Here is a 13719-nt window from a genome sequence, read left to right as displayed (position 1 = left end):
TCACAACTTAAGACCCACCTGTTCCACTGTGCTTTCTCCTACGCCCTGGATCTTATGTCCTCTCCTTTTAAAAATGTGTCACTAATTCTCTGCATCCTTTTAATCCTCCCATGACTTGTGCATATTACTCCCTGTTTTTATGTTGAATTCGACTAGTTTTACTATGTTGTCTGCTTTTTATTGCCTGTTTTGTGTTTTTCCTATGTTGTTTATTGCTATGATTGTTTTACTCTGTGAAGCACCTTGAGATTTCATTGTATTTTAAAGTGTGCTATATAAATTAAATCCATTATTATTATTATTATTATTATTATTATTCACAAACGCTATATTAGCTCCATTATCCCTCAGTGACACACATTCTGAACCGACCATGGCGTTCAGCTCGCCAAGTGGGCACCGCTGGCACTGCGTTCAAACTGGACTTATTTCGCTTATTATTATTCGGGGGGAGATTGAAGTAGCGTCGAACTTCGCTAGCCAGGGGATTGCATTAATTTGTCATGTATGTTTTTTAATAGAAAGAATTAACACGATGTACTAGTCTAGGACATAAACACAGTTTACATTTACAGTTTTAATTTCAAAGTAAAAACAAAAACTAACAAAAAATATATATAATTTATTTATAACCAGCCACCATACATTACTTACTTGCTATGCCTATTACCCCTCTTGGGGCATAGGCCGTCGACAAGGCTTCTCCAAGCATCCCGATGCTGAGCCAACCCCTCCAGTTGTCCCCAGGTGTGGCCCATCCTCTTGGCATCTGCATCCAGGTCTCAGCACCAGGTGTTTGGTGGTCTCAGCACCAAACTGGTGGTCTCAGCACCAGGTGTTTGGTGGTCGACCTCTCTGTCTTTTCCCTTGGGGGTTCACTTCCACTTAGAACACGGCTCTCTTGAATACTCGATTCTGATTGGTCAATCAACAAGATTCACCGGTCATTATTTCTCGACAACCGACCGCTGCTCTGCCACACCTGGATTAATCAGTTGATAAGAGCCTTTTGTCAGCAAACACTACTAATTAGGCCAACCAGTTGCAGCTGTGGTGTCTTGTGTGCCAATTACGAATGAAACCGCTTTGTCGTTGAAAACGCTATTAAAAAATCTATTTGAATAATTATTTTTGTCAGATTATTGAATGATTTAGTTGTAGGCCATGTTCTAAGCGGGATAATGTATATTGAGGCGGTGATTACTGGGAAATAATGACCTTCAGGTGATGACCTTCAATCCACCTGTCGGTCATTATTTCCCCCGTAATCACCGCCTCAATATACATTATCCCTTACTTGAAGGATAGTCTTGTGATGTTTGTGGCTGGTTTGTGGAGTGTGTGTCCTATCCACCTCCAACGCCGTTGGGGAATCTCTGCATTCTAAATAGTACATTTTAATCTTGATGGTTAACCAATCAACTGTTAATGAGGGTCAGTTGCCGGTCAGGAAAAGAAAGAAATCGCCATCACCTATAAGGACTTGTGAAAGTGGAAACAGCCCTGCACCCATATACCCCCCCCCCCCCACACACACACACACACACACAGCTACTTCCCCACTTAGTGTTGCAGTTGTGTAGCTTTCCCAGTAAAGGGCATTCCACTGACGTTACTCTGAGCGCCTGAGAGCGAGGAGGCTGCCAGGGAAAAGCACCTGCTTAATACCAAGCCTATGCATAAACAATCACTCTCACCAGACTGGTTTTGTACATCTCCCCCTCTCTCCCTCCCTCCCTCCCTCCCTCTCTCTCTCCCTCTCTCTCTCCCTCCCTCCCTCTCTCTCTCCCTCTCTCTCTCCCTCTCTCCCTCCCTCTCGTAAATCTCTCTTCCTCCTTTGTCTCTCTCCTAACTCTTTCCCCTGTGTCTGTGTGCTTCTCGGCAGGTTCATGTGCGCTCAGATGCCTAACGCCGTCCTGGAGAGCATCAGTATCATCGATACTCCTGGAATCCTGTCGGGGGAGAAACAACGAATCAGCAGAGGTCTGCCACGCACGCACACACACACACGCACACGCACACGCGCACACACACACACACACACACACGCACACACACACACACACACACACGCACACACACACACACACGGTTGTTGTGCACACAGCCACACCCTGCCCTCAACCACAACCCACAATACACCTGATAGAAAGCCTGCATAACATGTCCAGAGGAAGTCAGAAGTTTGAACTCTCTCCAGTAGTAGTAAGTGTTGTCAGACCCAGACGTGGCTGTTGCCTCCTGGGGCCAGAGCCTAGAGAAACGTCTCATGTAAATCACAGTAAACACGGAGGCCTCCTCAGCATGACGCAGGCTACCAGCTAACTAGGGGGAGGGAGCAGAGCACTTTGAAGCTTGCTCACGTCCTGTCTCTTTAAAGTTACCTCTGTTTATCTAGCTCACTGTCACATCCCTCTGCCTGTGGCTCTGTCATTAGCCGGCTTTCAAGTGGAAAGGATTTCTTGTTGCCATTGCCAAGTGAATTATGCAATCAATTGTGATACATTTGTCAAACAAATAATGTCATCGCTTCGACAGAAAATTAATCGGCAACTATCTTTATCATTGATTATTATTTGACAATTTTTTAAAGAAAAAAGCAATACAATTCTCTTTTCCCCCCTTTTGTTATTTATTTATTTTTGTGTGAAAAGTATCTTGCCGACACAAAGGCCCCAGTTTCATAAACCTTTGTTAGCCACAGACCTTATTTCAGGCATTTAATCAAAATCCCCATTTCAAAATCCCTTTGACTTCAGAACCAGGAAGTGCATGACTTCTGGGTCGGCCTACAAAAACGTCATCCCTGTGGTACTCTGTGGTACTTGGCCAATACCCCCTGCTGTCCCGGTCCTTGCTCCACCCCCTCTGCCGATCTGGGTAGAGTTGTAGACTAGCACATGCTTCCTCCGACACGTGCAGGTGCAGGTGCCAGCCACTTCTTTTCGCCTGACAGCGAGGAGTTTCACCAGCACGACGTAGCTCGATGGAGGATCACACTATTCACCCCAGTTCCCCTCCCCACCAAACAGGTACCGCGACCGACCAGAGGAGGCACTAGTTCAGCGACGAGAACACATACCCGTAAGCCGGCTTCCCACCCACAGACATGGCCAATTGTGCCTATATAAGGCTCCATAAGGCCTCAGTGTAGGTGATAGTGTAGGTTGGTCCAGTTAGTGCATTTCTTTGTATTCGTCAGAGCATAAAATAGGACAAAATATTCGCTTACACAAAACCAGAACAACAACGTTTCATTCTATCAAGTTACATTATGTAAGGTCACCTAAATTGACTTGATGATTATGGTACAGTAGATGGAAACATATTGTGTCTTTCTCCGTTTCTGTCTTTTTGTCTCTTTCTTTCATTCTCTTTATTTTCTCCCTTTGGCTTTCTCTCTCTCTCTTTCTTTGTCTCACTCCCAAACCCACTGCTCTCTGGAAAGAAATCACTTCATACTGTGATTAAGTGTCCGCTTGCTGCAACAATGCTGTGACCCTGCAGGTCACGTGATCTGCAGGGTCACTTTAAGAATGGCCACATACACACTTTTTCCTCCAAACTTTTTTTGATGAGCTTACAAAACACAGGAAAAAGATCATGGAAGAGCGGAACACAACTTCTGCTTTCTGTACCTGTTCTGTGCCTCTTTTTTAGAGGAAGTATAAATATACAGCAACGAACAAGGGATGATTTGACGGTTTTGTGAGTGTAGCAAGAACCCCGCTGTGTTGCGCAGAGCAGAGGGCTAATATTACACAGTTAGTCAATCCAGCAGAGGGCTAATATTACAGTGAGTCAATCCGCTCTTTATTGACTCCATTTCTCCTGAGACAGCCAGGGAGAAAGGAGAGGGAGTGTTTCTCTTGAGACAGCCAGGGAGAAAGGAGAGGGAGTGTTTCTCCTGAGACAGCCAGGGAGAAAGGAGAGGGAGTGTGGAAGAGAATGGAATGGAGAGAGATGGACCGTGAAGGACGGAAGGTCGATAAAGTTGCGGTTAAAGACACCAAAAAGGCCAAAGCAACTGTAAATATACTGTAAATAATAAGTGCCATCTGATAAGGAACAAAAGAAAGTGTGTGTGTGTGTGTGTGTGTGTGTGTGTGTGTGTGTGTGTGTGTGTGTGTGTGTGTGTGTGTGTGTGTGTGTGTGTGTGTGTGTGTGTGTGTGTGTAGGGACTGGTGCGTGTTGAGGTGACCCTGTCTAGGTAGGGAATGAAATCTGACGCCACATACCTCAGACAATTCGTTTCTATTCATACATACACACACTCTCCATAGCGCGCACACACACACAACACACTCTACCTGTCTCATGCACTGCAGTACACACACACACACACACACACACACAGACATGTTTATCTTGAAGTCTGCCTCTGTTTCTGTATAAACACAGATAGTACTGTACTCCACAGACACATACTGTCCTGTCAGTCTAATTTATAAGCATGGCTGACTGGATTGCGTAGCTGAGGTATGACAGGCGTGTGGATTGTGTAGCTGAGGTATGACAGGTGTGTGTGTGTGTGTGTGTGTGTGTGTGTGTGTGTGTGTGTGTGTGTGTGTGTGTGTGTGTGTGTGTGTGTGTGTGTGTGTGTGTTGGATGCCAGGCTCGTGCCAAGCTAAACCACAGTATTGTTTCAGGTCATTTAGTACCAAGGGCAACGTGTGATATGTCAGACATGGAAGCCGATCATTTTGACGACGTTTCACTGAGAGAAGAATGCTAGCTCTCTGTAATATGTGGGCTTAGTGTAGGATTGGCTGGACTGGACTGTAAATGTAGTCCTCTTCAGCTTTGTCGGGTGGCCCAGAGGGGAGTGATTCGTCAGTGCAAAAATGATATGGGTGAATCTCTAGCATGCACATGGATATGTGCTGTAGGCGTAGCAGTTGTTGATGCAGGGCTATAGTAAGCCTGGGGCTAAGCAGCTGTCTCTCTGCCTCTGTCTTCCTGCCTGCCTGTCTGTCTGTCTCTGTCTCCCTGCACAGGGACATGTGTTGAAAGAAGCCATTGGACAGAAGGAGGAGGAATGTCCTCGGCTGAATCCCACAGGAATCATTTCCTTTTTTTACCCCCTCCCCCTAACTTTCACTTTTGATATGCACACATGCAGACAGACACACGCTCTTGTTTAGCCATGATGTCTCCCTGCTTCTCACATCCTCTCTCTCTCTCTGTCAGTCACTACCCTTGATTCTCTCTCTTTTAATGACACACTGCGTTTTGGTTTCACTCTTGACACCCGCCACTCTCTCTCTCTCTCATCTCTCTGTCTCTCTCTCTCTCATCTCTCTGTCTCCCTCTCTCTCTCTCTCTCTCTCTCTCTCTCTCTCTCATCTCTCTGTCTCCCTCTCTCTCTCTCTCTCTCTCTCTCTCTCTCTCTCTCTCATCTCTCTGTCTCTCTCTCTCTCATCTCTCTGTCTCCCTCTCTCTCTCTCTCTCTCTCTCTCTCTCTCTCTCTCTCTCTCATCTCTCTGTCTCTCTCTCTCTCATCTCTCTGTCTCCCTCTCTCTCTCTCTCTCTCTCTCTCTCTCATCTCTCTGTCTCTCTCTCTCTCTCTCTCTCTCTCATCTCTCTGTCTCTCTCTCTCTCTCTCTCTCTCTCACACACACACACACACACACACACACACACACACACGTGCTGCTCAGACAGACAAAAGCTAGCCATGTTGGAATGCATGTGCAGCAGATCTGCTGCTGATGGTGCGGCAGCCTCCATGAGCTTTTAGACCAACTGCATTCTTCTCTGATCAGATGACACAGACTCTAATCAAAACCATAATTCTCTCTCTCTCTCTCTCTCTCTCTCTCTCTCTCTCTCTCTCTCTCTCTCTCTCTCTCTCTCTCTCTCTCTCTCTCTCTCTCCACAGCTCGGTAAGGCAAAAGGGAAGCTCAGAAAAAAAGACCTAGTTTATGTAACATGAGTTATTAGCTTCCTCTTCTTTCTGACTAAATGGTCACTTCCTGTCAGCGTGTGTGTGTCGTTACTGCGGAAGATCAGATCATACTATTTTATGCTAATACTCTTCTCTCCGTCTTAAGCTTTTGCTTTCTTTCTCTTCCCTTTTTCTTTGACCTTCGCTTCACCGATAAGCTTCTTATGAACCTTATGAAAGTCAAGTTAAAGGAACACTTTGCCATTTTTTTTACCATATCTCCTGTGGTGAACTCTTCATACCTCTGAGCCATAACAATAACGGGACAACGACAAGTGTCACAAAATTACCTAGCCTATACATTTATTGATCCATAAGCAGTTTCCAGGTGGCGCAATGGCCTTCTTATTAATCCATCCCAAAACCCCATAGCTCCCATAGCTAGATGCTAGATGCTAATTCCCATAGCTAAGGCATAGCTAAGCCCCCAAGGTAAGCTAAAGCTATATGCTAACATGAACATCTGCTTATATAGCATCTTAATCCAGAACCTTACTTCCGGGAACTCTTGAGAGTAAAGAAACTGGTACATTGGAGTGAATGGAGATGTCGCGAATCTTCTATATACATGGCTCTGTTATGTCCACTCCCAACCCCTCATCCGTCTTTACAACCAATCACAATTTATCTCAGGTTTCGCAGGTGCACAAGACAAGTGCAAGGGAAGACGAGCTTAGCATGAACCTAAAATGGCTAAAGAACGCAAGAAACACAAATATGGGTTCAGGAAAATGTTTTCTGTCTGCATTTTTTTATAACTTCATTCACAATTCAAAAAGTCCAATTTGCAGCACCATCACGAAACAAAGCACCCAAGGGTCAGTACCGACTTTTTGAAAGGTGGAGAGGTACTGTAAGAGAGTGGGTTCCAAAGTGGGAGTCGGGACCCCCTGCGGGGCTCACGGGCTGAAAAGTTTGGGAACCCTTGCTGTCAGGGCTGAAGAGCTGGTGAGACTCAAACAGAAGCGCACTGGTTTCAGGGAGGTTTTTCTATCGTGGCTCTTGCAAAAATATTTTTGGCAATGTGGCTCCTGAGTAGGACAAGGTTGCTTTAAGTCATAAAGGCAGTGCTGAACACCATCCTGGCTGTTAGCCATATACCTGCTGGGGCTGCTGTCCAGTAGATTGTGTCCCACCTTGTGAACCATACCTTCTCCAGAGGACTGGTGTTCAAACCCCTCCATGCTGTACCTTTACCTTCTTATATTTCCTGCTGTCTCAGTAATGTCCGTTAATAAGTAACCAGGAAAAAGCCTTGCCTTTTGAAAGTCCTTATCCAGACTTTATTAGATCGGCATGACTTGGAAAATGGAGTTGTATGGAAAATCACAGTCCATCATAACTCAGAACACTGGTACCTCAGTATTTATGAATACCACCAATTTAAGCCAAGTGTCTGTAGCCTCAAAATACATTTAAGACCCGTGTTAATCTGCCAGCCGAAATCTCTTTAATCTCACGCATCAATTCCTAAACAAAGCCAAACCGCTCTTTAAGAAGCCATTCTCCTCTCCTTCTCTCCCCGTAGGCTATGACTTCGCGGCGGTGCTGGAGTGGTTCGCTGAGCGCGTGGACCGCATCATCCTCCTGTTCGACGCCCACAAGCTGGACATCTCGGACGAGTTCTCCGAGGTGATCCGTGCCCTCAAGAACCACGAGGACAAGATGCGCGTGGTGCTCAACAAGGCCGACCAGATCAGCACCCAGCAACTGATGAGGGTGTACGGAGCGCTGATGTGGTCCCTGGGCAAAATCATCAACACACCCGAGGTAGATCACATGTTCACATCAAGGGCAAAGAGGGTGGTTCAAATGGCTAACAGCAGCAGTAGCAAGCACACTCCAAAGATAAAGTAAATCAAGGTGCCAAGGTAGAAACGTAAACGGGAGAAAAGGCCAGCACTCAATAATGTCCTTTAGGTGTTTAATACTTAATAGGTAGAGCAGCAACAACGTACGCATTTCAGCAGGTAGCCTTCATCAGCGTTGTGCTGAGTCAGGTGGAAATGGCGTATAAATACAATCAAACCGGAACTACATTCAATAATCCAATCAGTTACCAGGTAAGCGTACACAGATAAGGACATCAAAAAAGCTTCAAAATATACGGAAAATGTACATAGCAAATACTCTTCTAGTAAAGAGTTTACAAATAGAAATAATTAAATATTTAATAAAATAAGGCCCAGTCGGATATGTTCACCTGTCAATAGCCCTTCACTAAGAACAGGCAGAAACATAAGTATACAAACCGGGGGTCAAGTGGACACAATGTAAGTAGACAAGATAGAAAATTCTGAAATAAAGTTAAAAAGTACCTAGAGGAAACATCCAAGCAACAACTCCTCGTTAAGGCATTTAGGGTGTTCAGTCTGCAGCGTGTGGATCCAAAAGGCCTCTCTCTGTAGCAGAGCTCTGTCCCTATCGTATCACCCCCTCTTTTCAAAGGTGCTACAACTTCAATCCCCTGAAACCTGAGTGAACACACATCATGGCCAGCAGAATTAAAATGTCTCGCCACCGAAGACTTTTACTCTTTGTTCCTAATAGTGCTCTTGTGTTCTGACATGCACATTTTTAGCTCTCTTGTGGTTTTACCCACATAACACACACAGTCCACAAGGACACTTAGATAAACAAGATAAACAACAAACCTGGTCTTACATGTAATTCTACTATTGATAGAAAACCTTTGACCAGAGTGTGGGTGTAAACACCCACACTTTTACACCCACACTTAAAGGAGAAGTCTCACACATATCTAAGAACTGCTCATGCACAAATGAGATCACTGGTCCACAACTTAACTCAATAACTGCCAAACTAAATGAATGTCTGCAGACCTGTTTACAGTTTTTGGATATGTGTAAGATCATGTGCAAAATAAATGTTTTTCGGTGGAGTTCTCCTTTAAGTGTGTTTTTATTTATGTTTGCCCTTCAGTTTCCAATGGGAACGGCTGCCTGTAAAGTAGCCAGTTACAGTAGCTTGCGTCCTGATTCCCAGTCAAAATAAGTGCTGGAGGGGAGTTAAGTACAAGTAGCAAGTGAATCCAAACATTCACCAGTCAAACATATGGAAATTATTCTAAAACTTGATCAGCTGGTTAGTCACTTAATTGCCTGCTAGAGTAGACGGCTATATCTGCCAAAGCCAAATATAGCTGCATTTTGCTGGCGGCTGGCTGCAAGGCAGGAATCACTTGTTAGACCTACTTTGCCTTGTGAACATTTTGTTTGTTTGTTTGGTGTCACCGGGTAATGTCATCACTCTGTTCATTTGCTGCCTTTAGCGGGTTGGAAGAGAGGTCATAGTGATAGTAGAGAGTAGAGACTTGTGACAGTCACATATTAACACCTTAAGTGCCATAGCCGAAATAATTCGTCTTACATAATCCAACGCTTAAGTGCCAGAGCCGAGTTTACTCGTCTTACATAAACATTTTTTTTTTTTTGACGGTGGAACATCAATCAACAACTTTTACATCTTCGAGATCACTATTGGAGCAAGATAATGTGTATAATCTATTTTACCGACCCACTAAGTGTTGACAGTGCTCCCCCAGACGACCGAAATCAAAGAAAAAACTGCCGCGGGACCAAGCCGTTCAAGGAAATGCCGTGGCGATTTTACAGTAATCCACTCAAGACTTGTCTTGCCTGAGAGCGGCCGCGCACCGGCAGCAGCACACAGAGAGCGGAGAGCGATTTGCAAAATAGATCATAGGTGAAACACACTTTGAAACACCTCAGAAAGGCCATAATCAACATCTGCCCATCGCCCACGCATTCCCCGGCCCATCTTGACTCGCACAAGGAGCGTCCGCACGCACGCAAGCAGGCAGGCAGGCACACAGGCAGGCAGCAGCAAAAGCGCTTCTGACACGCCCGCTGTACAGCCAGGAGGAAGGAGGGAGGAGTTTGAATGAGAGGGGTGTTTCCTGTTGTTATGGAGGAAATTACTGTTCAAAACTATTGTTTAGAATGTCTGACGGTCTTACTGATGCCAAAAATGAATGGTTAAAGTGACTGTTTCACAAAAAGCCATTTATCTCTGAATAAATTTCCAGACGCTGAAACCATGCTGTACTCAACGGCTAATATCTACATAACTACTAACTCTGCAAACTAACTCTTTTAGACAGAGAAAGCACACATTCTATTAGTTATTTTTAGATGATTGGTGTTCATGAATTCTTAACAGAAAAGAATCCTCGGCTGTTGCTAAAATGAGCCAGAATCGTCAAAAACACCCCTGGCACAACTTACCTACAGGAATGAAAACATGGCTGGCATTCAATGTGTTAAAGGGATACACCACTTTTTTGGAAGTTTAGCTCATTTGCCACATCCCGCCCACATAACCAAGATACACCATGCCTTACCAGCACTGTGCGCTCAGTTTACAGTGAGCTACAGTTGTGAAGTTAAGCTGGTCCTGGCCAAGGCTTTCAACATGTCAGTTAGCAGACTTGGGTAATCTCCTTATCAACACAATGAAAGTGAAACAGTCATGACAAAGATTTTATTACCGTCTTTGTCAATTCATATTTAGTACCTGGTGTCATGTGGCTTTCCTCGGTTTATGATTCTGTGCCCACGGTTTTGTTAATGTTTGGTCTATGGCCATAATCGTAAACCTATTCCACAGTAACCTTTGGATCACCTTGATAATTATTGACTGACTTTGTGAATGCGTTGTGTTGCAGAGACTCACCACACAATGTGAAGCACAGCGCACTTTAAAGTCAACCTGACAATCCCTTATCACATTGTTAGACATCCTCACAGGTCACACGTATGTGACCCCTGAAGAGCATTTCCTCTCCTATGGGTGTGGGGCAGTAAACTCAAACCTGACAGACAATGGGGGAGTGAGCTAACTTTGTGGAACCTTATTGCAGGTGGTGCGCGTGTACATCGGCTCGTTCTGGGCCAACCCCCTTCTCGTCCCGGACAACAGGAAGTTGTTTGAGGCGGAGGAGCAGGACCTCTTCTTGGACATCCAGTCGTTGCCACGTAACGCGGCGCTACGCAAACTCAACGACCTCATCAAGCGGGCACGCCTCGCTAAGGTTGGCACTAATAAATCATTATCATCAAATCATTCAAAAGCTCCTTCACATATTTAGTTTCAGTCAGTACTCGTCACTTTCTACCTTGTGGATTCTCTCTCTCTCTCTCTCTCTCTCTCATTCTGTCAATCCCCCTCTCCAAGGAATGCACAGAAAAGTCCTACTTTCTGCGCTTTGTTATTAGCATTTACATTCCCCTTGTTTCTAAATTGTCCAAATGCAGAACTGGGTCTTTTAGCTCTGCTAGTATTGCAATCTTGTAAATTTACAAGACGAAGGTAGTTATGTTACTTATCCATATTGAGCAAATCTATATTTCCCCCTTCAGTTTTTGTTCTTCTTTCTATATCTATCTATCTATCTATCTATCTATCTATCTATCTATCTATCTATCTATTGAATATATAGAATAGTCTGAATTTAATTAGTGGGCAAGTGTCAGACTATTCTCTTTATTTTTGGATATGGTGTCCAGGTGCAAGCCTACATTATCAGTTCTCTGAGGAAGGAGATGCCGAGTGTGTTTGGGAAGGAGTCCAAGAAGAAGGAGCTGATCGCCAACCTGGGAGAAATCTACCTGAAGATTGAGAAGGAGCACCAGATCTCACCTGGAGACTTCCCCAAACTCCTCAAGATGCAGGTGAGACGATTAAAAGAATTAAGCAGCAGGGTTCCTTGAAATCATTGAAAGTTTGTGAATTTGAGAGGGGGAAAAATCAAGGCCTTGAAAGTCTAATGAAAATGTGGTCGTCTAAGACTCCTCATCAACTAATGGACTAATAGGGGGCGGCCCTACAGTGATTTACTATCCACAACTGTACAGGTTTGATGAGACGAAAGCTTTGACTCTCCACTACACAGTATACTGGCATTTTAAAAACAAAGGATGCTTATCAAATGTACCAAGAAAGGTTTTGAAGTCAAATGACCTCTCAACCCTCCTACGCTCTCCCTTTTCTGCCCTCTTTTCCGCCCCTTGCCCCCCAGGATGGGCCAGGACGGGGATGAGATTTATTTTTCCTGGTTTGCCAGGAAATCCTGCTTCTTGTATGCTGCTCCCATTGGTAGCCAGTGAAGACTGATCTATTTCCATCACCAATTCCTGTTTTCTCTTAACCCCCCCCCCCTCTCTCTCTTTAGGAGCTGCTGAATGCCCACGACTTCTCCAAGTTCCCAGCCCTGAAGCCCAAGCTGCTGGAGAACGTGGAGGACATGCTGGCCAACGACATTGCCCGTCTCATGGCCTTGGTACGCCAGGAGGAGGCCGCCATGCCCAGCCAGTCCGTCCATGGCGGAGCCTTCGACGGCGTCATGAACGGGCCCTTCGGCCACGGTTACGGCGAGGGGGCCAGCGAAGGCATCGACGAGCTGGAGTGGGTGGTGGGCCGCGACAAGCCCTCGTACGACGAGATCTTCTACACCCTCTCTCCCATCAACGGCAAAGTGTCCGGTGCCGCGGCCAAGAAGGAGATGCTGAAGTCCAAGCTGCCCAACACGGTCCTGGGGAAGATCTGGAAGCTGGCCGACGTGGACAAAGACGGCCACCTGGATGACGAGGAGTTCGCCCTGGCCAACCATCTGATCAAGGTAAAGCTGGAGGGCCACGAGCTGCCGGGCGAGCTGCCCGAACACCTGATTCCCCCGTCCAAGCGTGGGGGAATGCTGGAGGCCTAGTGAACCGGAGAACAGGGGAGCGGGCTGGAGGCGGGGCCTCCCGCGTCTCAGCTTTGCTCGCTGCTTAGGACATCGAAGACAGGAAGTCCTATGCAGCATGCCAGGCCGGCGTGGGCAGAGCCATGAACATCATCCTGTAGCAAGCTGTGAGTCTCCAGGCACCCCAACACACCCCAAGGACGAATTGCTGTGATCCTTTTCGCCAGAATCAGACTGTAGGGTTTCTGGGGGAGGCGTGTGGGGGGGGGGAGAGGCGTGTGGGGGGGGAGCACTGGGGTTGTTGTGCATTAGGGGAGGTGGGGGAGGCAGTGGGGGGGGGGGGGGGGGGGCACTGGGGTCGTTGTGCATTAGGGGAGGTGTGCAGCAATAAATGGGGAGGGGGGGGGGATGAATTTCCAACTGATGGACACACTGGTGATTCACATGGGGGTCGGAGGTTGCATGACAGGGTTGGAAGTGGATTTGTACATCCTGTGTAAAAGATGTCTAAGTATACAGTCCATATATTATATGTTGATCCAAAGAAACATAGCATTCTTCCATTTGGAGAGAGGAGAGAAATCAAATCAGCTGTTAGAATTGTTTTATCTATATTTTTGTATTTCTGACTGTTAACTTTGAGGCTCTTTCCAAATGCTTCCCTTTTTCTTATTTTGCCAAATAAATAAAAAGGAAATATTTACCATCGGCCCCGTGGTAATGTGGATCTTTTATGCTACATAATGTCAGCTTCGCTGATAAAAGCTTTGAGTTTATTATGAGACATGACAAAAGAAAACCTGGGCACTCAACTCATAAAGTAGCTGTTTATTGAGAGATATGCGAGAGCTAATGATTTTTGTTTGTTTGTGTGTGATTGGTTGAGGGGGTCATGCTGAGGACTGGTCATTCAGAGGCCATCCACATACTTTTATTTTGAAATTGTCTTGTATTTGGCAGAATGAAATGTAGTCCACTGCCCTCTATAGGCCAGCAGTGGCCATTGCCAACGCAGCAGCAAGCACAGTCAAAGCCAACACCTGAG

The 13719-nt window shown here is 45.7% G+C and overlaps 1 protein-coding gene across 1 annotated transcript in view; it reads left to right on the top strand.

Moving 5' to 3' along the window:
* The window catches only part of ehd1a (EH-domain containing 1a), a 22128-nt gene extending 9206 nt beyond the window's left edge, over positions 1-12922 (top strand). Inside the window, exons 2-6 of the mRNA XM_083651301.1 lie at positions 1886-1983; positions 7476-7717; positions 10851-11021; positions 11497-11661; positions 12162-12922. Coding sequence (XP_083507427.1) covers positions 1886-1983; positions 7476-7717; positions 10851-11021; positions 11497-11661; positions 12162-12695 — 1210 coding nt within the window. The 3' untranslated portion in view covers positions 12696-12922. The remainder of the gene's footprint in view (positions 1-1885; positions 1984-7475; positions 7718-10850; positions 11022-11496; positions 11662-12161) is intronic.
* The last annotated feature ends 797 nt before the right edge of the window (positions 12923-13719 follow it).

Source organism: Poromitra crassiceps, assembly GCF_964638095.1.
Source record: "Poromitra crassiceps genome assembly, chromosome: 15".
In the NCBI taxonomy this organism is placed as follows: Eukaryota; Metazoa; Chordata; class Actinopteri; order Beryciformes; family Melamphaidae; genus Poromitra; species Poromitra crassiceps.
Note: the sequence above shows the minus strand (reverse complement) of the source record. Positions and strands in the feature narration are given on the sequence as shown.